The 25,555-nt window shown below is 46.6% G+C and overlaps 1 protein-coding gene across 2 annotated transcripts; it reads right to left on the bottom strand.

Annotated features, from left to right (window-relative positions):
- Nucleotides 1-2,652: 2,652 nt before the first annotated feature.
- On the bottom strand, nucleotides 2,653-25,170 carry ILK (integrin linked kinase). Of its 2 annotated transcripts, XM_089671628.1 has the most exons (14): nucleotides 25,085-25,149; nucleotides 21,747-21,812; nucleotides 20,643-20,767; nucleotides 18,922-19,087; nucleotides 16,507-16,602; nucleotides 14,857-14,953; nucleotides 14,697-14,780; nucleotides 13,754-13,839; nucleotides 13,565-13,674; nucleotides 10,097-10,224; nucleotides 9,729-9,850; nucleotides 9,362-9,461; nucleotides 4,006-4,136; nucleotides 2,653-3,922 (listed from the first exon to the last, which is right to left on the bottom strand). In XM_089671628.1, the coding sequence occupies exons 3-14, from the start codon at nucleotides 20,729-20,731 to the stop codon at nucleotides 3,773-3,775; spliced, it is 1,359 nt and encodes a 452-aa protein (XP_089527754.1). In that variant the 5' UTR covers nucleotides 20,732-20,767; nucleotides 21,747-21,812; nucleotides 25,085-25,149; the 3' UTR covers nucleotides 2,653-3,772. The 2 variants fall into 2 exon arrangements, with proteins under 2 accessions (XP_089527754.1, XP_089527753.1); XM_089671627.1 differs by lacking the exon at nucleotides 21,747-21,812 and having other exon boundaries at nucleotides 25,085-25,170.
- Between the last annotated feature and the right edge of the window lie 385 nt (nucleotides 25,171-25,555).

Here is a 25,555-nt window from a genome sequence, read left to right on the forward strand (position 1 = left end):
GGCAAAGACCAAAGAGGTGTCCAAGGATGTCAGGGACAAGATTGTAGACCTCCACAAGGCTGGACTGGGCTACCAAACTATCGCCATGCAGCTTGGTGAGAAGGTGACAACAGTTGGTGCAATCATGCGCAAATGGAAGAAACACAAAACAACTGTCAGTCTCCCTAGGTCTGGTGCACCATGCAAGATCTCACCTCGTGGAGTGTCAATGATCATGAAGGAATCATCCCAGAACTACACGTGAGGATCTTGTCAATGATCTCCAGGCAGCTGGGACCACAGTCACCAAGAAAACAATTGGTAACACACTACACCCACAAGGTTCCGCTGCTCAAGAAAGCACAGGTCCGTCTGAAGTTTGCCACTGAACATCTGAATGATGCAGAGGATGACTGGTTGAAAGTGTTGTGGTCAGATGAGACCAAAATCAAGCTCTTTGGCATAAACTCAACTCACAGTGTTTGGAGGAGGAGGAGGAATGCTGCCTATGACCCCAAGAACACCATACCAACTGTGAAACGTGGTGTAAACATCCTGCTTTGGGGGTGTTTTTCTGCTAAGGGGACAGGACAACTACACTGCATCAAAGACGATGGACGGGGCAATATACCGTCAAATCTTGGGTGAGAACCTTCTTCCCTCAGCCAAGGCATTGAAAATGGGTCGTGGATGGGTGTTCCAGCATGACAATAACCCAAAACACACGGCCAAGGCAACAAAGGAGTGGCTCAAGAAGAAGCACATTAAGGTCCTGGAGTGGCCTAGCCAGGCTCCAGACCTTAGCCCGATTAAAAATCTGTGGAGGGAGCTGAAAGTTCGAGTTGCCACCAAACCTTAATGACTTGGAGAGGATCTGCCAACAGAAGTGGGCCAAAATCCCTCCTGAGAGGTGTACAAACCTGGGGGCCAACTACAGGAAATGTCTGACCTCTGTGATTGCCAACAAGGGATTTGCCAGAAAGTACTAAGTCATGTTTTGTGAAGGGGATCAAATACTTATATCTCTCATGAACATGCAAATCAGTCATCATTTGTTAGACATGCATTTCTGCTGAATTGTTGGTTGCTATTCTGTCTCTCAGTGTTACAACATACCTACCATTCGATTTTTCCACTGATCATTTATTTCGGAGTGGGCAAACATTCAAAATCAGCAGGGGGTCAAATACATATTTTCTTCACTGTAGGATATGTTGTAAGCTTCTACTGCTTAAAATAAAATTGGATTGAGGACATGGTGGCTTCTAATGTCGGGCTCGCTTTCTAAGAGAGGTCAGCTCTTTGGTTGCTATCTCCCCCACGTTAAAGCAACTTCACAGTCAGTTGACTGCAATCTACCCTTCAATTGTAGTCATGTGATAGGTATGTTGTGACCCTCAGTGCCACATTCCACCTGTCAGAGCTCTGTATTCACATTGCTGCCCTAATCTAACATGTCATAATACAGCCAACGTCATCGAAGATATGGGAGTACATTTTAGAAAGATAGGGGGGAATTTATACGGAGGCAAACTTATCTTGCTTATGAAGGGAAATCTGTTTTAGTTACTCTTCACCTCTGCACTGCGTGTTACAAACTAATGACCCCTGCATTAGATACTACTGATCTTTGCACTTTGCGTTACATCAAGAAAACAAAGGGGTGCGGCGCTGGAATACCAAATAACAAAGTACAAATGTATATTCACACATAAATTGCACTAAACCCAGATGTGGATATAAAGTAACAAAAGTGCAAAATGTAAAGCTAAAAGGTGATATTGGTGAGCACTGACAATGTGCGGAGTGTTAATAACCATACATAGTCCTGAAAACAGTTTATGTAAAGTGCTTAGAAGTGATGATCCATCTGAGGGGATCTCAGGTAAGTGCTCCTTACAACATCCTGGTGACGTGCCGTGAAATGGTTAGGAATACGCACTCACCAGATGCGCAACCTTTACGCGCATGTGTGTACATGTATATCTCAAAGATGTCTGCTGAAGATCGCCTTCAGAACCGGATCAGCCTGGTCTGGTCACAAACCCATAAGAATCCCCTTCCTCTGGGCAGTTTGCAGCACCTTAGGCCTCACTCCAGAATGGGCTCTGTACAGGTATCCGCTCACTTAGAGAGTCTGCCATCTTGCAATGCCGGCCTAGAAAGAGACTGGAGCTCTGTGGTTTCCTAAGGCGGAAGAGGTGCGGAAATGAGAACAGAGCCTGCGTGTTACAAACTAATGACCCCTGCATGAGATACTACTAATCTTTGCGTTACATCCCAGTGAACTCTGCTTTAAATATTACTGACTTGTGAACTAAGTTGCTCACTCCTGTGCCTTACATACTACTGACCTCTCAAATGTCAGTAGCAGGTAATGCAGATTGCACACTGCATTACTTACTCCAGACCCCTTGCACTCTTCTCAGTACAGGTTTTGCTATGCTTTTGGTAACACTTGTGGTTCCCCTTGGTGCTGTCACCACTGCTGCAGAAGTGACAAAGTTTGGCTTTTGTCCCCAGGGTGGTGGCTGGCAGGAAACAGATAAGAGCCATCAGCCGATGAGTCAGTCCCCTTAAAAATGAGAAGTAGCACGATCCTCCCATCACCCCATATGACGCTCTGCAATCATCTTCCATCCCTCTATAAGAAAGCACAGCCAGACTAGGGAATCTAGAATAATATTTATTAAGCTTTCACAAGGTGCGCAAAGGTTAATTTATATATATATATAAAAATACATTTCTCTCCGCCTGCTGTAATGACAGAAGGACCTCAGGGGTGGGGAGCAGATCTAAGCACCGGGTCTCCACCACCCCTGACATATAATACATGTTATTATAGTGATACACTGTGATATAATATATATACACATACATATTTATACATGGGCAGAGCACTTGCAATATAAAGGTGTGGCAGCACAGTATGAAGAGAGGGGTAATAATACAATACACTGCCCCAGGCACATGACCAAGCACCAGGAATTCAACAAGGCACATTGCTCAACTCCTCAGGGGCAGTACCCAAAGAGCAGTGTGACATGTAGTAGACACAGTCAAGCAATGAGAATGTCTATCATGTTGTACACAGGTCTTTCTTTGTTACTAAGAGCATCCGTGTCCCTTCCCTGTCCAGGAACCGCAAACCTCTGAAATATAATGGACTGTTCAAGCTTCACGTCAAGCATGTTTTGGAATAAAATATAACCGCACGAGGAATAAAACACTGAAATGTGGACGATATCTTACTACACTGAAAAGCAGTCCTGGCCCTCTGAGAATCTACAATAATTTATGTTTTATTATTTTTTTTTTTAAATTTCCAGCTGTTTGCTGGGGAAGGGGAGGGTTATTTTGGTTCAATCTGTTCTCACTAATGTGGCATCAGTATACCAAAAAACATTTTTTTTTATTTTTATGAAATGTCATGGACAAATATCTCCCCCAGTGCATCGTATGCCCTGCAAGTTGTCCCAGTCCTGGAACCCCCTAAATGAAATGTAACACTGGGATAAATGTGGATTAACAGTAACACTGCACAGTACACACAGCTCTATGAATTGTGGACAAGAGAATAATCAGGATATGGCTTCCTCCCACGTGTCCCCATTTCTCACGTCAGTTTCCCAGAAGGCACTTGGTAGCTGATGCAGCTGTCAGGGCTGGGCGTCTGTTGCCCGGTGCCAGCTTAGCGGTGAGGCAGATTCTCTGAACAGTTGGGCAGCAATGGTGGTCGCGTAGCAAAGTCAAGGTGGGATGATGTGGGAAAAAAAATAAAAGGTTGATGTCTTTATTTATCTTGCATCTTCTCTAAGATGGGAACGATCATGTCAAACTTTGGCCTCTTGGCAGGATCCTCATTCATACAGATCTTCATAAGTTTACAGATATGTGGAGAGATTCCAGGAGGAATGGTGGGGCGCAGGCCTTCCAATGACACCTAAAGCACAATGGGTTTGTCAGAAAGATGTGTGAATGCCCACCAACTCCCTAAGAGCTGCACCACACCAACCAATCACCTACCTTCATCCCAATCTCCATGTTAGAGAGATCTGCAAAAGGCACCTCTCGGGTCACCAGCTCCCAGAGCAGGACAGCAAAGCTCCACATGTCGGCAGAACGGCGGTTGATGTCCTCAGGACGTTTCTGTAGGGCTGGAAGAAGAGTCAAAATGATATGTGCTGCTTTGTGTGGCCAATCTGCGATGGCATCTGTAGCAACTAAGGTTAGGATATAGAGGAAACATGCAGGCCAAAAAACTTTATTTTACATACTGCCCTACAGATATTGAAATTTCATGATGATTAAAGCCCAACTTCTTTTCGCTCAATACGTTTTTATCATTTTTGAGGGTTTGAAGGATTAAGTCGGCCATAGACTATTTGAACCTCGGCTGGTTCAGCAGAGACTGGCCAAGATTCAAATCATGTATGGGCAGGCTGAATGAACCCAAGTTGATTGAGCGATAAACTTGGGTACAACCAGCCCGTCAGGTTTTACATGCGATTATTGCAAGTGGCAATTATAGATGCTAGCAGTAATCAGTGTTCTCCTGGTGGGGAGATGGGAGGATATCCTTATCAACACTGATGTTTTGATGTGGAAGTCGAGCGATTTTCTTTCCTGCAACCTGTGGTTGCAGGATAGAAAATCGTTCCAACTATGGCCGACTTTACACACATACAAACATGTCCATTAGCTACATCAAGAGATAAAAAGCAAAACTTGTCATCAGTACACAATGAACTGATTTGTATGGCAATTAAGAGAATCGTCAGGGAGATACTAGTCTCTCCTCACCTTGGAGAATATACAGTAAGGGCAGCTGGGGTAAGGAATCCCTCAGATATGGGCAATAGGTCTACCAAATGGCAGCGTGAAGAGTGGAGTGTAATGTAGGGAAATTGTAATTTTATATATGTAAGTGTAGGGAGGGCTAATATTTAGCATAGGGCATGGCAGGGGAAAATAGGTAAAGGGGGATCCAAAGTTAAAGAAAAAAAAAAAAAAAAAAAAAGATTGGGGTGAGTATGTGGGTGTGCACGGCAGGCCACTCCACACCTAAGAGCTGCAGTTTGTCTATGACTGGGAGCTGGGCTGGTGGAAGCACCTTTACTGGGAAATCAGCCATGCACCAATTACAATGGATTGCTTTTCATTTGGACTATGCAATCCTTCAATTCCAGAGGGCATACAAGACTCATTGCATGGCCTCCATGTTTTTGGAAATTAAAGTCAAATTCTCTGCAAAACAATACCATGATCTAGAGATTTTTTTGACTTCTGACCCCAATTTTTCTTTTCAAAGAAATTAAACCGTTGCCCTGTCTGTATGAAAATAAAACCAGCTTTTGCTGCAGTACTTGCCTCTCTCTAGCACGGTCAATAAAAAAAGAAAAAAAAAGAAAGAAAAAAAAAAGGACTAAAAAAGGGTTAACCAAGGGCCTAAACAGCGGATACGGAGAGATTTTGAATTGAATCCCTCCTATATTAATATCGGCTACCATATGATCGTTGACTCACCCGTAGAAAACATAAATGAAAATAAGTGTGTGTGGTCACCGAAACTCATGCTCAAGACATATGTGCATAGGGAAAGGGTTCCCCAAAAAAGGTAGTTTCATGTGGGACCATGCAGTTTTGTCAAAAGGGCTTTCTTTGAAAAAAAAACAAAAAAAAAAACAAGACAAAATGTGCGTTGCACAAATATACACACACGAGCTGAGCACACCAACATCATAACTTCACCAAACTAAAAAGACAACGTTGTCTCGTCACCCTAGCAGCTGCTCATACAACCTCCAACATACACACTTTGGGGGAGGGGGCGTGAAGGCTAAAGATGCAACTAGGGAACATATGGAGCAGTAAACCATTTGTTGAATGTGAGGGTTAGATGATAGTCGTTCAATAGTGTCCCATGTCATGGAGATAGGAGTCCGGTTGTCCTATAGCCATATATAATGAGTGATTGTAGGATGCCTGAGAGTATTGGACTCTCTGGCATCCTACACTCATTATCGTTGCGATCCTCAGGAGCAGGAAAATTTGTTCTTTAATGGTTAGTTATGGTAGTAGTTTAATGGGGTGTTCTTTAATGGTTAGTTATGGTAGTAACAAGAGCTGCTAAATAAAAAACTAAATTTTTTTTTGTTTTTGTTACCATTTCAGGCAAGAAAAAAAAAATTATTTATATAATATATATATATATATTTTTTTTTTTTTTAATACTAATCAGGAGATATCTGCTACCATTTACCACCAAAAGAAAGCCCAATTAGTCCTGAAAAATACAAGGTATAATTCCGCCGAGATGCACGAAGTAGTTGCGATGACATGTAAGATTTTACGAACATGTCGAAGCAGCAAGATTGTGTTCAGGTATTAAGATTTATTTTACCCTTCATCACAAAGTGGTAAAAATAAATAATAAAAGTTCCCTTTAACCACTTCCAGTCTGGACACTTTTACCCCCTTCCTGTCCAGGCCAATTTTCAGCTTTCAGCGGTGTCACACTTTGGATGACAATTGCGCGGTCATACAACACTGTACCCATATGAATTTTTTAGCATTTATTTTGAGACAGATAAAGCTTTATTTTGGTGGTATTTATTCACCACTGGGATTTTTTTTTTTTTTTTGCTATATAAATGAAAGTCCAAAAATTTTGAAAAAAAAAAAAAAAAGTTTTTCTTATAAAATTTTGCAAATAAATAATGTTTCTTCGTAAATCTTGGCCAAAATTTATTATCTTTTTAGAAAAAAAAAATAATAATAAATAACCCAAAATTAGTTTACAACCAAAAATGTTATTTTTTTATATTATTTAATTTTATTTTTTTACATACTGTCACCCTAGTAGTACAGTGTCAGTATGGTAACACTGTACTACTTGTGGGGGGGGGGGATGAAGATTTTTTTTTTTTTTTACACGGATTGCTTTTACAGCCTTTATGGGTGTAAAAGCAATCATTTCTCCTCTCTGACTGCATTCTTGCAGCCACTGAGAAATACTGTGTGAGCTGTGATTGGTCACAGCTTGCCACATGGTACAACGCTGTTGTGAATAGCCCTGTACCATGTGATCTCTGTGATCATTCACAGATTTCACACGTAGTAAGCAATGATGTCAGAAATGACATCTTGTTTACTACTCTGCATGTGATCACTGATTGGCCAATCAGTGATTACATGATCTGGACCTCACACAGAGGTCCAGTACAATGATTGGTGTTCCACTGTGTCTTGAGGACACAGCGGGCACTGGGCCGTGGTGCTGCGTGCTCCCAGGGAGCGCTCACAAGCAGGGAGGATGTTTATAAATGGCCACCCAACCCTGCACTGCTCCTGTCCAGCCGTTTATATACAACGGCCGGACGGGAGGTGGTTAATCATGACAAGTGTGTCACACAGCTTCCTGTCCAGGACATTGTTCAGTTTTCAGTGCTGTTGTGATAGTTTGACTGACAATTGCTCTGCCATGCAACATCATGCACAAAAACACAAAAATGCCGGGACAGGATGAAAACCCCTTTTTTGGAAAGCGGATACCTCTAGGTGATCTCATGTTCTGTCACAATTTTAGGAAATGACGAAACACACTGGCATTGTGGGGTAAAGAAAAAAAAAAAAATGTGCTTCGCCTCTAAAATCTGCCAACCGAAGCCACGTTGTTTGCTATTCATGGATGAAAGTTCCTTGAAGGATAAAATTGCACTCCACTGAAGTTGTATTATGTGCAATGGCTAGATGTCACAGATGAGCGCAAAACAATCCCACAATTATTAGTGGCACTTTAAATCCCTTCCCCCTCAAACAAGTCAAAACTCAATGGTCGTCAGTATCCTTTTAAGCCCCCCCCCCCATTAGAGGTCAGTAGTACTTGAAATCCCCCCAAAACAATGGGTGGTCAATGGCCCTTTACACCCCTCCCCGAATAGTGGAATGAGTTTTTAAATCCTCCATTTCTCCATTGTATACATTACTATACAGTTTACATTAGAGCTCATTGTGATTGGTCATCAAATCAATCACATGACTGGATTGAAGGAGAACCATGGAAAATTGGTGCAACTAGTGTGATCTGTGAAGAACAGACGGGGTATATGGCATTATTGAGCTCGAACAGACACAGTTGTGCTGCTGAATGACGTCAAACTTGGACAGACACAGATGTTGTAGGGTGTGGTCACTGAGGTCAGACAGACCCAGATGTGCTGTAGCGTGTGGTTACGGAGGTTGAGGCTGGCAGACATAGATGGGACTTGCATTCACCAAGTAATAGTTCCAGTAATAGCTGGAATGTAGGGTGTGGTCCCCGAGCTGAAACTGGCAGGGCATATTAACTAGAGAGTGGGCACATAGATATTTGAATAATACATTCATTGCACAGTCCTTATATCAACTTAGTATTACTAAATGATTCCAAGCTGTAGCCATGCACCATTATGTCTATTACTATTTATGATGTGACACCATTCTTCTAGGTGTCACCAATCATTCACAGTTCAGCCCTGGTGTTCTGAGGATGTAGCTGCTGGTTATATGTAGCTGATGCCTGTGACGCCCCTTTTGCATCTAAGACATCAGTAGCATTTACTGTGGCCGGTTTCATTAACTGGATTTTAGGATTCTCCATGTATATGTTTGACGGTCATGTTCCACCTGTTGGTGGTTTTTGTAACCTAATAAAAAGGTGTTCAATATTATTAACTGTCTTTACATTTTTGTACAATTAATGTTGATTTATATGGTTTTGTACCCTAAAAGCCCCATCAGTTTTTCTTGGTTAGGGTCTTATTTAGTAAGATATATGAACAATACTGGACAGGAATACTGACTTGGTCTCATCGGTGAGCAAAAGAAAACTGACTGAAGAAAGACCGAGGAAGAGGTTGGGGTGGACGTCAAGGCAAGAAAGGCCAAGGCCGACGACAAGGCAAGAAAGGCCGACGACAAGGCAAGAAAGGCCGACGACAAGGCAAGAAAGGCCGACGACAAGGCAAGAAAGGCCGACGACAAGGCAAGAAAGCCCGACAAGGCAAGAAAGCCTGAGACCCAGGAGGAGAGAGGCCCAGGAGGACAAGATGGGGAAGACATGAGTAGGACAGAGGTCAGTGATATCAAGACAAGGTAAATGTCTATCAAGACAAGGGGATATCAAGACAAGGGGAGGAGAATCGGCTCTAGATGTTACAAAAGTGATATCAAGACAAGGGGAGGAGAATCGGCTCTAGATGTTACAAAAGTGATATCAAGACAAGGGGAGGAGAATCGGCTCTAGATGTTACAAAGTAGACCAAGGAAGGCTGCACAATTCTGACAGATGTCTTCTACAATTCAGGAGTGTGGAAGGGAATAATAATAGACTGTGCTGTACCTTCTGGTGCAACCCAGGCTGGAGAGTACATACGGCCTGGGCACTGGAAAGAAAGCTTTACATCCGCCATACTGACACGAGCCGTCATATCTTCATCAATCTGCAGAACAATGAAACGTCATTATGGTTTCCACAACTGAATTCAACTCATCTGTAGAATTGTAGACTCTTCTATATAGTGATATCTACATAGTGAAAGAATGGAGACATTGCAGAATCGGTCTATTGAGGGATCTGAACAACAGAAGAAAGCATGGGATTGTTCAATATAAAAAGCAGGATAGAAGGCACAATAGAGGTGATGAGATTTGGCAGAATCTAGACAAGGATCATTGTCGCAGGTTGGCACAGGCCTCACACTACTCACCATGACACTACGGCTGTTCAAGTAATGGCGAGGAATAAGAGGCTCCAACGTGTGAAGAAACGCCATGCCACAGGCAATGTCCAAGGCAAACTTGACTGCCTGGCACTGGTCAACCACCAAGTCTGTGTGTACAGGACAGATATATAAGGAACAATGATTAAACACACAGAGATCCCTCCTACAGGTATGCACACCCCCACCCCTCCCAAACAACATGATTATTCACCATCTGCCCCAGCTAATGTCGATAGATTGGGTTGGGGGAATGTTTGCACTGGCCCAAATAAGTAAAGAAACTTCCCTTAGCTAATGTCCCTAATAAGTTTGGTTATGAACAGGTAGGTACTACTTTCCAAACCAATACTCACTGGTTCCCTCATGCAGAACATTGTACAGAGATCCGTAGGGCATCCAATGGGTGATGAGCACAGGATGAGGGGCGGGTGGAGACTGACATGCACCCAGAACTGGAAGGACATTGGGGTGAGAGAATATCCTATGGAGGACAAGACGACATGGGGTGCACAGTGAGGAACCAAGACAAATGGAACAACAAACTATGACTTTTTAGAGAAATTAGGACAGTGCCCCCCACATACTGGTAGAGGTGCATGTACTATGACAGTGCCCCCCACACTGGTAGAGGTGCGTGTACTATGACAGTGCCCCCCACACTGGTAGAGGTGCGTGTACTATGACAGGGCCCCCCACACTGGTAGAGGTGCGTGTACTATGACAGGGCCCCCCACACTGGTAGAGGTGCGTGTACTATGACAGTGCCCCCCACACTGGTAGAGGTGCGTGTACTATGACAGTGCCCCCCACATACTGGTAGAGGTGCGTGTACTAGTACACGCACCTCTACCAGTATGTGGGGGGCACTGTCATAGTACACGCACCTCTACCAGTATGTGGGGGGCACTGTCATAGTACACGCACCTCTACCAGTGTGGGGGGCACTGTCATATGACAGTGCCCCCCACATACTGGTAGAGGTGCGTGTACTATGACAGTGCCCCCCACATACTGGTAGAGGTGCGTGTACTATGACAGTGCCCCCCATACTGGTAGAGGTATGCGTTGTATGACATCGCCTCCTATACTGGTAGAGCTGTGTACTATGAAAACACCTTTTATACTGGTAGGGCTGTGTGTTAGGATAGTGTCTCTTATACTGGTAGGGATGTATGCTCCTATACGGCTAGGAATCTGTATCCTTGCCCTACAACAGTAGAGATGACAGCACCTCCTATACTGATATGTACTATGACAGCACCTCCTATAGTGGTAGAGGCGTGTGTACTATGACGGCGCCTCCAATACTGGTAGAGGTGTACATACTAGCTCTGTGCCCTATACCAGAAAAGGCATTTGAGCATGGCAGTGACACCTATACTGGTAGGAGTGTGTACTATGATAGTACCTCCTATACTCTTAAGAGATGTGTAAAGTATGACAGCGTCTCTTATACTGGTAGGGATGTGTACTATAACAGAACCTCCCATACTGCTAGAGGCGTGCATAGTAAGACTGTGCCCCAATACCAGTAGAAGTACTTGTAGTATGGCAGTGCCATCTATACTGGTAGGAATGTGTACTATGGCATCCCCTCCTATACTGGTAGAAGTGTGAACTATGACAGTGCCTTCTATACTGGTAGAGACATGTGTATTATGATGACAGTGCATCCTATACAGGTAGACGTATGCACTATGAGAGTGCCCCCTTTACTGGTAGAGACATATGCACTATGACAGCGCTTCCTATACTGGTATAGACATGCGCACCATGACAGCGTCTCCTATACTGGTATAGACATGCGCACCATGACAGCGTCTCCTATACTGGTATAGACATGCGCACCATGACAGCGTCTCCTATACTGGTATAGACATGCGCACCATGACAGCGTCTCCTATACTGGTATAGACATGCGCACCATGACAGCGTCTCCTATACTGGTATAGACATGCGCACCATGACAGCGTCTCCTATACTGGTATAGACATGCGCACCATGACAGCGTCTCCTATACTGGTATAGACATGCGCACCATGACAGCGTCTCCTATACTGGTATAGACATGCGCACCATGACAGCGTCTCCTATACTGGTATAGACATGCGCACCATGACAGCGTCTCCTATACTGGTATAGACATGCGCACCATGACAGCGTCTCCTATACTGGTATAGACATGCGCACCATGACAGCGTCTCCTATACTGGTATAGACATGCGCACCATGACAGCGTCTCCTATACTGGTATAGACATGCGCACCATGACAGCGTCTCCTATACTGGTATAGACATGCGCACCATGACAGCGTCTCCTATACTGGTATAGACATGCGCACCATGACAGCGTCTCCTATACTGGTATAGACATGTGCACCATGACAGCGTCTCCTATACTGGTATAGACATGTGCACCATGACAGCGTCTCCTATACTGGTATAGACATGTGCTCCATGACAGCGTCTCCTATACTGGTATAGACATGCGCACCATGACAGCGTCTCCTATACTGGTATAGACATGCGCTCCATGACAGCGTCTCCTATACTGGTATAGACATGCGCACCATGACAGCGTCTCCTATACTGGTATAGACATGTGCTCCATGACAGCGTCTCCTATACTGGTATAGACATGTGCTCCATGACAGCGTCTCCTATACTGGTATAGACATGTGCACCATGACAGCGTCTCCTATACTGGTATAGACATGTGCTCCATGACAGCGTCTCCTATACTGGTAGAGACATGTGCACCATGACAGCGTCTCCTATACTGGTACAGACATGTGCTCCATGACAGCGTCTCCTATACTGGTAGAGACCTGCAATATGACAGCGTCTCCTATACTGGTAGAGACCTGCAAAATGACAGCGTCTCCTATACTGGTAGGGACGTGCGTACTAGGACTTTGCCCCTATACCAGTAGAGGAATTTGTAGTAGGACAGTGCCTTCTATACTAATAGGAGTGTGTACTTTGACAGTCCTTTCTATGCTGGTAGAGGTGTGAACTATGGACAGTGCCTCCTATACTGGTAGAGACATGTGTACTGTATTATGACAGTGTCGCCTATACTGGCAGATGTGCGCTTTATGTGGGCACCCCCTATACTGGTAGAGACAGGTGCACTATGACAGTGCCTCCTATACGAGAAGAGATATGTGTACTATACGGTGTCCCCTATACCGGTATGGATGAGTACTATGACAGTGATTGCTATACCGGGAGATGTGTGCACTATGACAGGACTTCTTATACTAGAAGAGATGTGTACTATACAGTATCCCCTATACTGGTATGGATGCGTACTATGACAGTGCACACATCTCCCTGTATAGCAATCACTATGACAGCACCTCCTATACTAGAAGAGATATGTGTACTATGGCAGTGCCTCCTATTTGGGGAGAGATGTGTGTATTATGATTTTTTTTCTTGACAGATATTTCAGGATGCTTCACACAAAAGGAAAAATGCTAAATACATACAGAGCAGAATCTGTATAAATGTACTGTTCTGTCGGTCATGGAACCAAATCTTAACACATACTAATAGGCATCAGATGTGCCAAATATCAGACCCCCCCCTGGGCACTCGGCAACACAGACGAACAGTTGGAGCTATGATCAGTATAGAACATGTCTGATTGATATCAGTAAAGAAGAGCCCTGTGGCACACATTGATGAGGTGTGAAGGGGGATGAGCATGGTGCATGGCAGTCTGACACACACTGATAACTATGAGCTCTATGGTACACAAAGGACACAAACAGGGCATCAAAGTCCCTGCAAGTCTACAGATGGTGAGGTCTCACCTCAGTTTGGGATACTCTTCATTAAAGTCGCGGCTCTTCCTTGTAGTCCAGTCGCGTATTTTCAGGACCTTGATGACAATGTCATTGCCCTGCCAGCGGCCCTTCCATAACTATAAGCAGAGGAATTTCGTTTTTATTAGCGGGAGTTCTGTCAGGCCACTGATCAGTAATGCCTTAAGCTGCTCTTACCTCTCCAGACTGGTTGTCGTTGAGTTTGTGGCTGAGGGTCAACTGCTTGAAGTCAATGCCTGCTTGCTTGTTAAGAGTACCATTACCTGCAAGCAGAGAAAGAGTCAGGGATATAAAGGAGGTTGTCAGTCCAGAGTAGTGAGGATGGTACAGGTGACAGGCAGTGTCACTGAAAATACATAACAGAAACTATGTTCAGAGGAACATACAAAGCGGTTTAGTGGTGCAGGCGGGGAAAAAAGGAAAATTGGAAGACGGATACAGTAAAGTGGGTGAAGTCGATGGCAGGGGATGTGGTGTGGATGGTAGGGGATGTGGTGTGGATGGTAGAGAAGTGAAGTCGGTGGTAGGGAATGTGGTGTGGATGGTAGAGGAATGAAGTCAGTGGTAGGGAATGTGGAGTGGATGGTAGGGGATGTGGTGTGGATGGAAGAGGAGTGAAGTCAGTGGTAGGGAATCTGGTGTGGATGGTAGGGGATGTCTTGTGGATGGTAGGGGATGTGCTGTGGATGGAAGAGGAGTGATGTGGATGGTAGGGGATGTGGTGTGGATGGTAGGGGATGTGGTGTGGATGGTAGGGGATGTGGTGTGGATGGTAGAGGATGTGGTGTGGATGGTAGAGGATGTGGTGTGGATGGTAGAGGATGTGGTGTGGATGGTAGAGGATGTGGTGTGGATGGTAGAGGATGTGGTGTGGATGGTAGAGGATGTGGTGTGGATGGTAGAGGATGTGGTGTGGATGGTAGAGGATGTGGTGTGGATGGTAGAGGATGTGGTGTGGATGGAAGAGGAGTGAAGTCAGTGGTAGGGAATCTGGTGTGGATGGTAGAGAACTGCAACTGTATATTGGAAGCAGTGGGTGGAGAAGAAATTGTGTATAAACAAAGATAGGTGGATGTGAAGAGTTCTTGGAGGCAATGGACAGCAGTAATGTGATTCTCACGTGGCCGGGTTCTGGTGGTTCCTTTCCAGAAAGTGTCCTTGTAGGGAATTCTGCTCATACTCTGGCCCATCTTCTCAGCCCGGTCTGCAGATGACATTGGAGGTAAGAATACAGCATATAACGTCACACCATACAAAAGGAGGCTATAAGTGGTACATACCCCGCAGAAGCTCTCTTAGGTGAGGTTTAGCCTTGTCCAGAGGGGTCTCTCCGTATTTATTACAGATATAGATCAGTCCATTATTATTCACCAGATCCTACAGGATTAAAAAGACTCCATTAGCAGATACGATTACAGCACAGTGACTGGACTTTACTCTTCCTCCGTGTCTATGAATACAATAGCATCTCTGGGTGTGTGTATACACACACACTTCTTCAGCTGGATCAATCACCAGACTGCAGCATGGAAACAAAGCTGTGAAAAGATGGAGCATCTGACAGCAAGAATATACGGTGTACATATAGAACACAATATATGACCCTCCGTTTCCAGGAGTGCTCACTGAGTATACACAGTGTACAACAATCCTTTCCCAGGAAAACTGAGTGAGAACATACATGTACAATCTGGTGCAAGCTGAAGTCGTTTGGCTACCATGCACACCTGCACCAGATTCTGAGCGCTCTGACACGCACGCATGCACGCACGCACGCACACGTTAACATAATTTTCGGTTTACAAATGAAAATCCATTGAAAAGAATGTCTTGGTTTACAAATTTTTTTCACAATACGAAGTGTATGCCGATTTTTAAATGCAATTTCCGGCGCTTTTTTTTTCTTCAATATAGCTCACAGAATTAGCTGTCACTTTCCCCAGAGTTAAGGCGTGGGGGTCCCCCCCAAAATCCATACCAGACCCTTATCCGAGCAGGCAGCCTGGCAGGTCAGGAAAGGGGATGGAGGGGCGGATGGGAGACAAGCAAGTGCCCTGCCCCCCACTTCTGAACCACACCAGGCCACATGCTCTCAACATGGTGGGGTGCTTTGGGGCAGGGGGAGCTCCATCCCCCGCCCCCCAAGGCACCTTGTCCCCATTCTTTTAGTTTTTGCTGTTAATAAAAGGACTTGTCAAAGAGACCGTGTCCTGCCTTTTTTCACACTACACTTTTTGGTTCTAGTAAATGAGTTTTGGAACCATGTGCCCCATATACTCATTCACATGGCATGGGGGGGGGGGGGGGGGGCTGGCAGATTCTGATGAGGGCATGTGGCCTGGTATGGTGCAGGAGGGGAGGGGGGTGCTCGCTCGTCCCTCTCCCCCCCCCTTTCCTGCCGGGCTGCATGTTTGGATAAGGGTCTGGTATGGATTTTGGGGGGGACCCCACGCCATTTTTTTTTTGCAGTGGGAGTTCCCTCAAAATCCATACCAGAACCGAGGCGCTTGGATAGGAGGGAGGACCCCACACCATTTATTTATTCTTTTAATTGCCGGCAATTCCTTTACATTCAGCTGTCAGTGGGGAACCCCGCTGACAGCTGAAACATTAACACATGGTTGTCACTACTAAAGTACTGCATGACTTGATAAAATAACTCATGTGGTATTTTAGTAGCATTTACTTTTTTCTGACCTCAGAAACGGATTAATTGGTTTTCAATGCATTCCTATGGGAAACGGCGTTTCGGTTTAAAAAATTTTCGCTATACGAAAAGTACCGCAGAACGAATTAAATTCTTAAACCAAGGCATGCCTGTATAAATAAATGATTTATTCTCATTGACTGATCCTTGTAATGTTCTATAACTCCCCATCCTCCTCCCAGGATCTCTCTGCAGACACAGCAGGAATACAACAGTCACGCACCTCGGCGACGTCATCCTGCCCCCAGAAACAGGCATAGTGCAGGGGAGAATTTCCATGCTCGTTAACAGCATTGACATCCGCCTTGTGCTGAATGAGCTGAAAAGGGAAAAAAAAAAAAAAAAAAAGCACCATCATCAATACAAAATGTGCAACTTCCTGCTCTGCAGCCAGTGCATACAGAGTGATCGTATCTTCCATCTCCTTCTGCCATCACCACACACATCACTTATTGACAGCAAATTGCTTCCCTGGGAAGCATAATTTTCTGCTGGGTTGGCAGGGCCCTCCTATTCCTTCTGTATTGAACCATATTGTAATTGTAACTGTTGGCACTACATAAATCCTGTATAATTATAAGTAGCACCCTTCTAGTTTAGCTAGGGGGAGTGAGAATCCTGGCTGTCAGTGAGGAAGGCCGAGTAGCAGCCTGGGTGTAATATCCAGAAGGTCAAATTGTGGTCAGGAGCTGAGAGGCTCTGCTGGCCGCCCCTCTGGAATTTCTCCCTGATCTAGGGCTTTAGGGGAAGGCCCTAGAGGTCATGGGTGGATATGAGGAGTGGCTGGCTTGCAATCTTTAGGGATCCTGGCCAATCTCCAACAGTAGGTTGGAAAGGGGCTAGGACACCCTTAAAAGTGCTGGAACCTGCTCAGGTGCAGGGGAGTTCAGGTGGAAGACCGGGAGGAAGATGTGAGGCTGAAGGCAGTGAGGAGGGCCAAAAAAAATGGGGCCTACTTGTAGGCCTGGAGCTGGAAAGGCAGACACTCAGAATTTCACTGGCCCCCAGAGCGAGGACCAAATGTATGGGAGGGAAGGAGCAGCCTGGCAGGGAAGGAGCATCCCAGCTGGAAAGGCCTGATAGCAGCCACCAAATCACCAATGGTGCAGGAGAGAATCTGAGAGAGTACCCCTTCACCCCATCGGCAGATAGGAGAAAGAACGCTCTGATGGGAAACCAGATTTGCTGCCTATTTGAGACTGTCCACCTTTAAAGTAACAGGCACCCGATCCCCTGTTCAGGGATACCTCCAGATTGCTGGGTGAAGAGGAGAACTTCATCTAGGGTCTGGGGTGGTACATTAAGGAGATGCTGGCTAGCTCTCCAACAGAGACTGTGCTGCAGAGAAGGCTTGTAAATAGTTCCAGGGAGTTATCCTCAGTTTATCAGTTTCCTTGAGCATCCTGTACTCTCCTAACACTATCCCAGTTAAAAATTCAAAACAAAGCCAAAGTTCAAGGACTGATCTCTGACTCTGGATGCAAGCCTGTGTGAAGATGCACGATGCCTGGCTGTGCAGGACTATGGAGGAACCCAAATCGTTTAGCGACTCCTAAGTAGGTAGTTCTCCATATAATCATAAAAATAATAATAGTGTGTGACTGTGGGAAGACATTACAATGTAAGATGACGCATGGGGGGCAGGCGACAAGATGACAGGCAGACAGATGGGGGGCAGACGACAAGATGACAGGCAGACAGATAGGGGGGGGCAGGTGACAGGTGGACAAAGGGTGTGGGGGGGCAAGCGACAGATAACAGGAAGACACACAGGGATGGCATAGAAATGACAGGCAGACACAAGGTGGGCAGGTGACATAACAGGAAGACACATGGCGGGGAGGGGCAGGCAACAAGATGACAGACAGAAACATAGGGAGGGAGGGACAGGCAACAAGAGGACAGGCAGACCCACAGGATGGGGGGGGGAGCAGGCAACAAGATGACAGGCAGACGTGAGACAAGCCTCCTGGGATGAGGGACATGGGTATCTCAGGAGGCTTTGGGTGGGGGCAGTGACATTCTTGCCTAGGCAAGAAAGAAAGGTTGAAGGACAGGCTAAACTCTGCAGAAAATGGTATTCCTCTAAAAACAAATAAAATATGTGCAATTTCTTTAAAAAGGAAAAAGCAGAGCTCAGAGTGAGAGGCAGCAGCAGGACCCAATCAGGAGTGCTACAATGCAAGAATATGCCAACAGCAGGAGAGAGTGGAGTGACAGAGAGATGAGCTAATCAGTCTGCTGCTTCTCCTTTCACTGTGCAATCACAGGCTGTAGAAGGGACAAAACCAGTGTTACTGAACTGCAGCAAAGAAAAATTAGGGCTGTGCGGTGTGTCGGGGCTATGTACTGGATGGACAGAAATACATTGGGGAGATTTCCCTTCACCGTCTGTCCTATAGATACAGCTGGAAGTGAGAAGAACTCCTTCCAAATAAAGGAAGCACTCCCTTGAATCTCCTATACTGGTGACAATCCAAAATTTTGAATCTTATCACTTTCTGCCTTGGTGACAATGGTGCAACACAGACAGTAACCCTTCCCCTACCCCATCCAAAACTTCACATTCACTTCCTCAACCACGGCAGTTCCACAGACAGCACACAACAATCCGATGACTGCATGGAACATGACCCACCTTCTGCACGATGTCCCGGTGGCCGTGGCTGGCAGCCAGGTGGAGGGGTGTATCATCCCCGCGGTTCATGACATTGATCCGCGCTCCTCTCATGATCAGCATGTCAACAATGTTACTGCGGCCCTCACGACAGGCCCAGTGCAGGGGGCTGAAGCCGTGGTCATCGCTGGAAGAGAAGGATGCAGTACATTAGCAGGTAAATGACGGGGGAAAAAAAATGCAGTTATTTACCTCTTAACTGTATTTCCAGGACTCTTCCAGGACAGCTTCACATGAGAGATAGGCTCCTCCCACCAGGAAGCACCTGATCCACTTTTTCTTAACCACTTCCAGTCCGGACACTGTCACCCCCTTCCTGTCCAGGCCAAATTTCAGCTTTCAGCGCTATCACACTTTGAATGACAATTGCGCGGTCGTGCAACACTGTACCCAGATGAATTTTTAGCATTTTTTTTGAGTCAGATAAAGCTTTATTTTGGTGGTATTTATTCACCACTGGGATTTTCTTTTTTTTTTTTTTGCTATGTAAATGAAAAAGTCCAAAAATTTAAAAAAAAAAAAAAAAAAAGGGGGTTTTCTTATAAAATTTTGCAAATAAATAATATTTCATCATAAATCTTGGCCAAAATTTATTCTGTTATCTTTTTAGTAAAAAAAAAATATATATATATAATAACCCAAATTAGTTTATAACCAAAATTTAATTTTTAAACATTTTATTTTTTTATATTATTATGTTTGTTTTTTTTACATACTGTAATTCTAGCAGTACAGTGTCACCATAGTGACACCTAGCCTTTGCCTCTCAGAAGCCATGCTGTCAGTGACAGGTTTTCCTGGTGTGGGCGTACCATTGCCCCCTGTACTAATAGGTCCTTCCTGGGTGGTATAGCCCACGGGTCCGTTAGGCTCATCTTCTTCAGGAAGGAGAACCATGAACTTTTGAACCAGAATAGAGCGATTAAGATGACCTTGGCCTGAGACGTCGGTATTTTCTGTACCACTTATGGTAGTAGTCTGAACGTTGGAAAGGCGTAAAGGAGATCCTCCTCCTCTCGCATAACCCTACCTCTCGGGTCCCATTGCATCAACCTCCCTCACGGCCGCAGTGAATGGAGACAGGTGTGGCGTGGGGCAAACTTGTAGACCACCGCCCACATCCAAGATGACAGAGGTCTTCTTCCTGATCCCCGGGCGCCGGAAGTAACGCCCACAGGTCCCGGAACGGACATTCCCGTCAGTGCTCAAGCATGACATCATCCCACGCCCTGCCTGCCAGAGATGTCGGCATGCAGCAGAGGAAGGTAGGCTTTGCCCCACAGGGTAGCAGCCCCTTGGCCCCTCAGGTCGGCAAAGCAGGCTCTTTCCTCGCTGGTGAGCCCTGCAAGACCGCAGATGGGCGAGGAAAGAGGGGTGCTGTCTCCCCTAATTCTGCCCCAGAAAGGAGATGTCTGGGAAGCCCGAATGAAGCCACCCCACAAGGCCCCTGTCTTGCTTGGTAAAGGGGGTAGCTTCATCCAGGAGGCCTTTGTACCCCACCAGACAGCCTAGATAAAGCAACGTGGGTAGTTCCATGGCTGGAGGAAACACAAATACTGAGGATCCCAGGGGGCGGAGAGGCTATTTATTAAGCAAAAGTGGAACAAATGTTTCCAGGTGGGAGGAGCCTCTCATGTGAAGCTGTCCTGGAAAATGGCGATCTAAACTGATGAGTTGCTCACCCCTGGTTCAAGTCATTCTCTGTATTATCCAACCATAAACGTACTGCCACCGCGTTCCCTTCCCGGCACTGCGTGAAAATGTCATCCATGATGCCGAGTCCCTAACAGTTGGCTGTCCACCGAATCTGAGGGGACAAAAATAAGGACATATAGAAGAGATCTGTGTGAGAAATGGCTGTATGGTGCTGTGTACAGGCTGAGCTAGTGTCCTCTGTACAGCACTGCGGTATATGTCAGAGCTATATAAATGTATAATAATAATAGTGTGTGACTGTGGGGGAGGGGACATTAGAGTGTAAGCTCCTCTGGTACAGAGACTGATGTGACTGTGGGGGGGACATTAGAGTGTAAGCTCCTCTGGTACAGAGACTGATGTGACTGTGGGGGAGGGGACATTAGAGTGTAAGCTCCTCTGGTACAGAGACTGATGTGACTGTGGGGGAGGGGACATTAGAGTGTAAGCTCCTCTGGTACAGAGACTGATGTGACTGGCTCAGTGATCTCTGTACAGCACTGCGGTATATGTCAGAGCTATATAAATGTATAATAATAATAGTGTGTGACTGTGGGGGGACATTAGAGTGTAAGCTCCTCTGGTACAGAGACTGATGTGACTGTGGGGGAGGGGACATTAGAGTGTAAGCTCCTCTGGTACAGAGACTGATGGGACTGTGGGGGAGGGGACATTAGAGTGTAAGCTCCTCTGGTACAGAGACTGATGTGACTGTGGGGGGGACATTAGAGTGTAAGCTCCTCTGGTACAGAGACTGATGTGACTGTGGGGGGGACATTAGAGTGTAAGCTCCTCTGGCACAGTGACTGGCTCAGTGTTCTTTATATATAGATATAGGATAAATGATAGGTACACAAATCAGGAAACAGACAAGCCAGACACACAAGTGACAGATGATGGGCAGACATGTGACAAATGTTCAGTAGACAGACAAAGCAAACATCACATATGGCAGGCAGATGGTAGGCAGGCAGATTAGACAAGAACCAGGCAGGAAAATCAGGCAAGTGACAGATGACAGGTAGATCAGACAGGTGACTAATGAGTAGAAAGAGCAGGCTGGTGGTGGATAAGAAGACCAGACAACTTACTGATGACTGGTAGATAGATCAGACAGGTAATCGATTATACAGATAGCAGACAGATCCGGTGGATGCCTGATGATATGAAGACAGATCAGAGAGGAGACAGATGACAGGTAGAGATTAGGCAGGTTAATAGGTAGATAAACAGATCTACAACATGACAGGAAGACACATCAAATAGATGACAGATAAAGAGATCAGAAAGGTGACAGACAGAGCAGACAGGCCACTGATAATAGAGAGACAGATGATATGAAGACAAATCAGACAGATAAAATGATGCTAGGTACAGAGAATGGACAGATGATGTGTAGGCAGATGACAGGTGGAGAGATAAGGAGAGAGCTCAGACAGGTAGCTGATTAGACAGACTGGGCAGATTATAGGTAGAGAGATAAGAGATGATAAGTAGAGAGATCGGAAAGGCAGGTGACTGATAATGTGTAGACAGATCAGAGAGTAGAGCAGAGTGTTCAGACAGGTAACATATCAGATGAGTGACAGGGCACATGATAGAGAAATCAGACAGGTAACAGATCTGACAGATGACAGGTAGACAGACAGGTGTCAGATAATAGAGATAAAAAAGGTGACGAATAAGACAGATCCAACAGGTGATAGATGACCAGCAGACAGATCAAGCAGGTGACAGATGATACAAAGACAGTTTAGATAAGGTACAGATGATAGGTGGGGAGATCATATAGGTAAGTGATCAGAGGATGTGAAGACAGACCAGGTAGGAGACAGGTGAATGTATCAAGTAGGTTCCAGATGACAGGCAGACATGGGGCGACATATGACAGGCAGAAACACAGGAGGGGAGGAGGGTAAAGGCAAATAACAGACAGGCACACTGGGGGGTGGTTCAGGCGACAGATGACAGGCAGGCACACATGGGACAGGCGACAGATCTCTATCATATAGATTCCTCTCCCCCCCATAGACTATATATATACCCCGTGTGTGTACACAGGAAATCTCCTCCCCATCTATACTACATGGGGGGGGGGCTCTGTCTGTGATATACACCATCCTCACCCCCCCTAGGAGCCCAGTTTACACACTGCGCCCCCTCCCCCTGTATACATGTATACACTGTGCCCCCTGTATACAGTACATGTACGGTACACGCCGCGCCTCCCCCTGTACACACGTAATGTACACGCCGCGCCCCCCCTCCCCCTGTACACACGTAATGTACACGCCGCACCCCCTCCCCCATATACACGTAATGTACACGCCGCACCCCCTCCCCCGTATACACGTAATGTACACGCCGCACCCCCTCCCCCGTATACACGTAATGTACACGCCGCGCCCCCTCCCCCGTATACACGTAATGTATACGCAGCAACCCCCTCCCCCGCATACACGTAATATACACGCAGCAACCCCCTCCCCCGCATACACGTAATATACACGCCGCGCCCCCCTCCCCCGTATACACGTAATGTACATGCTGCGCCCCCTCCCCCGTATACACGTAATGTACACGCCGCGCCCCCTCCCCCGTATACACGTACTGTACACTGTCCCGCCTCCCCGTATACACATACTGTACACACTGTCCCCCCTCCCCCAGTATACATGTACTGTACACACTGCCCCCCTCCCCCAGTATACATGTACTGTACACATGTACTGTACACACTGTCCCCCTCCCCCTGTATACATGTACTGTACACACTGCCCCCCTCCCCCAGTATACATGTACTGTACACATGTACTGTACACACTGTCCCCCTCCCCCAGTATACATGTACTGTACACATGTACTGTACACACTGTCCCCCTCCCCCTGTATACATGTACTGTACACACTGCCCACCCCCGTATACATGTACTGTACACACTGTCCCCCTCCCCCTGTATACATGTACTGTACACACTGCCCACCCCCTGTATACATGTACTGTACACACTGCCCACCCCCGTATACATGTACTGTACACACTGTCCCCCCCCCCCGTATACATGTACTGTACACACTGTCCCCCCCGTATACATGTACTGTACACACTGTCCCCCTCCCCCGTATACACGTACTGTACACGCCGCCCCCCCAGTATACACGTACTGTACACACGTCCCCCCTGTATACATGTACTGTACACACTGTCCCCCTCCCCCCGTATACATGTACTGTACACACTGTCGTCCCCCCCCCCCGTATACATGTACTGTACACACTGTCCCCCCCCCCCCGTATACATGTACTGTACACACTGTCCCCCCCGTATACATGTACTGTACACACTGTCCCCCCCTGTATACATGTACTGTACACGCCGCCCCCCCCAGTATACACGTACTGTACACACGTCCCCCCTGTATACATGTACTGTACACACGTCCCCCCTGTATACATGTACTGTACACACTGTCCTCCCCCTGTATACACGTACTGTACACACTGTCCCCCCTCCCCCTGTATACACGTACTGTACACCCCCTGTATACACGTACTGTACACACTGTCCCCCCCTGTATACATGTACTGTACACACTGTCCCCCCCCCTGTATACATGTACTGTACACACGGTCCCCCCCCTGTATACATGTACTGTATACATGTACTGTACACACTGTCCCCCCCCTGTATACATGTACTGTATACATGTACTGTACACACTGTCCCCCCCCTGTATACATGTACTGTACACACTGTCCCCCCCCCCTGTATACATGTACTGTACACACTGTCCCCCCCCCTGTATACATGTACTGTACACACTGTCCTCCCCCTGTATACATGTACTGTACACACTGTCCCCCCTGTATACATGTACTGTACACACTGCCCACCCTGTATACATGTACTGTACACACTGCCCACCCTGTATACATGTACCGTACACACTGTCCCCCTCCCCCTGTATACATGTACTGTACACACTGCCCCCCCCCCTGTATACACGTACTGTACACGCCGCCCCCCCAGTATACACGTACTGTACACGCCGCCCCCCCAGTATACACGTACTGTACACGCCGCCCCCCCTGTATACATGTACTGTACACACTGTCCCCCTCCCCCTGTATACATGTACTGTACACACTGTCCCCCTCCCCCTGTATACATGTACTGTACACACGTCCCCCCTGTATACATGTACTGTACACACTGTCCCCCTGTATACATGTACTGTACACACTGTCCCCCCCCCTGTATACATGTACTGTACACACTGTCCCCCCCCCTGTATACATGTACTGTACACACTGCCCACCCCCTGTACACATGTACTGTACACACTGTCCCCCCCTGTATACATGCAATGCACACACTGTGCTCCACCCCTAATACATAGCGCACACAGACTCCTGCTCTCTCCATTACCACTCTCCGGGCTGCCGCCTCTCCGCCTCCACCCTCCGTGCGCTCTCCCGCCTACACCAGAACGTGCGCGCTCCCACACACCCACGTCACATTCCCCGGCTGGGTGTCGCTGCAGGGCGTGACCAGTCTAAAGACGTCCAATGACCGAGAGCGAGTGGCGGGAATTAGGAGTACTGAGACCAATGGGAAAATGAATCTGATGAATGAGGGGGCGGTTCCTGTGGGAGTGAGCGGCCAATAGCAGCTGGAAATCCTGGCTGGGGTTGTCCTGCACGGCAGCTGAGCTCATTGACCATATATAGGGAGGTGGAGAGACACGGCGGGATCACGTGACCCCAGGGAGGGGGGGGAGTACCAAGTGTGTGCCGAGTGGGGTAAAAGGGTTGGTATCATGGTAACGGAGGAGGCGGGTACGTGGCTGGTTACTAAGGTGACAACCCTTCTTCAGAGTAGGTGATTGGATGGAATTAC

The sequence above is a fragment of the Staurois parvus genome, unplaced genomic scaffold (genome assembly GCF_062004578.1).
Source record: "Staurois parvus isolate SC_StPar_1 unplaced genomic scaffold, SC_StPar_1.0 ptg000109l, whole genome shotgun sequence".
Classification (NCBI taxonomy): Eukaryota; Metazoa; Chordata; class Amphibia; order Anura; family Ranidae; genus Staurois; species Staurois parvus.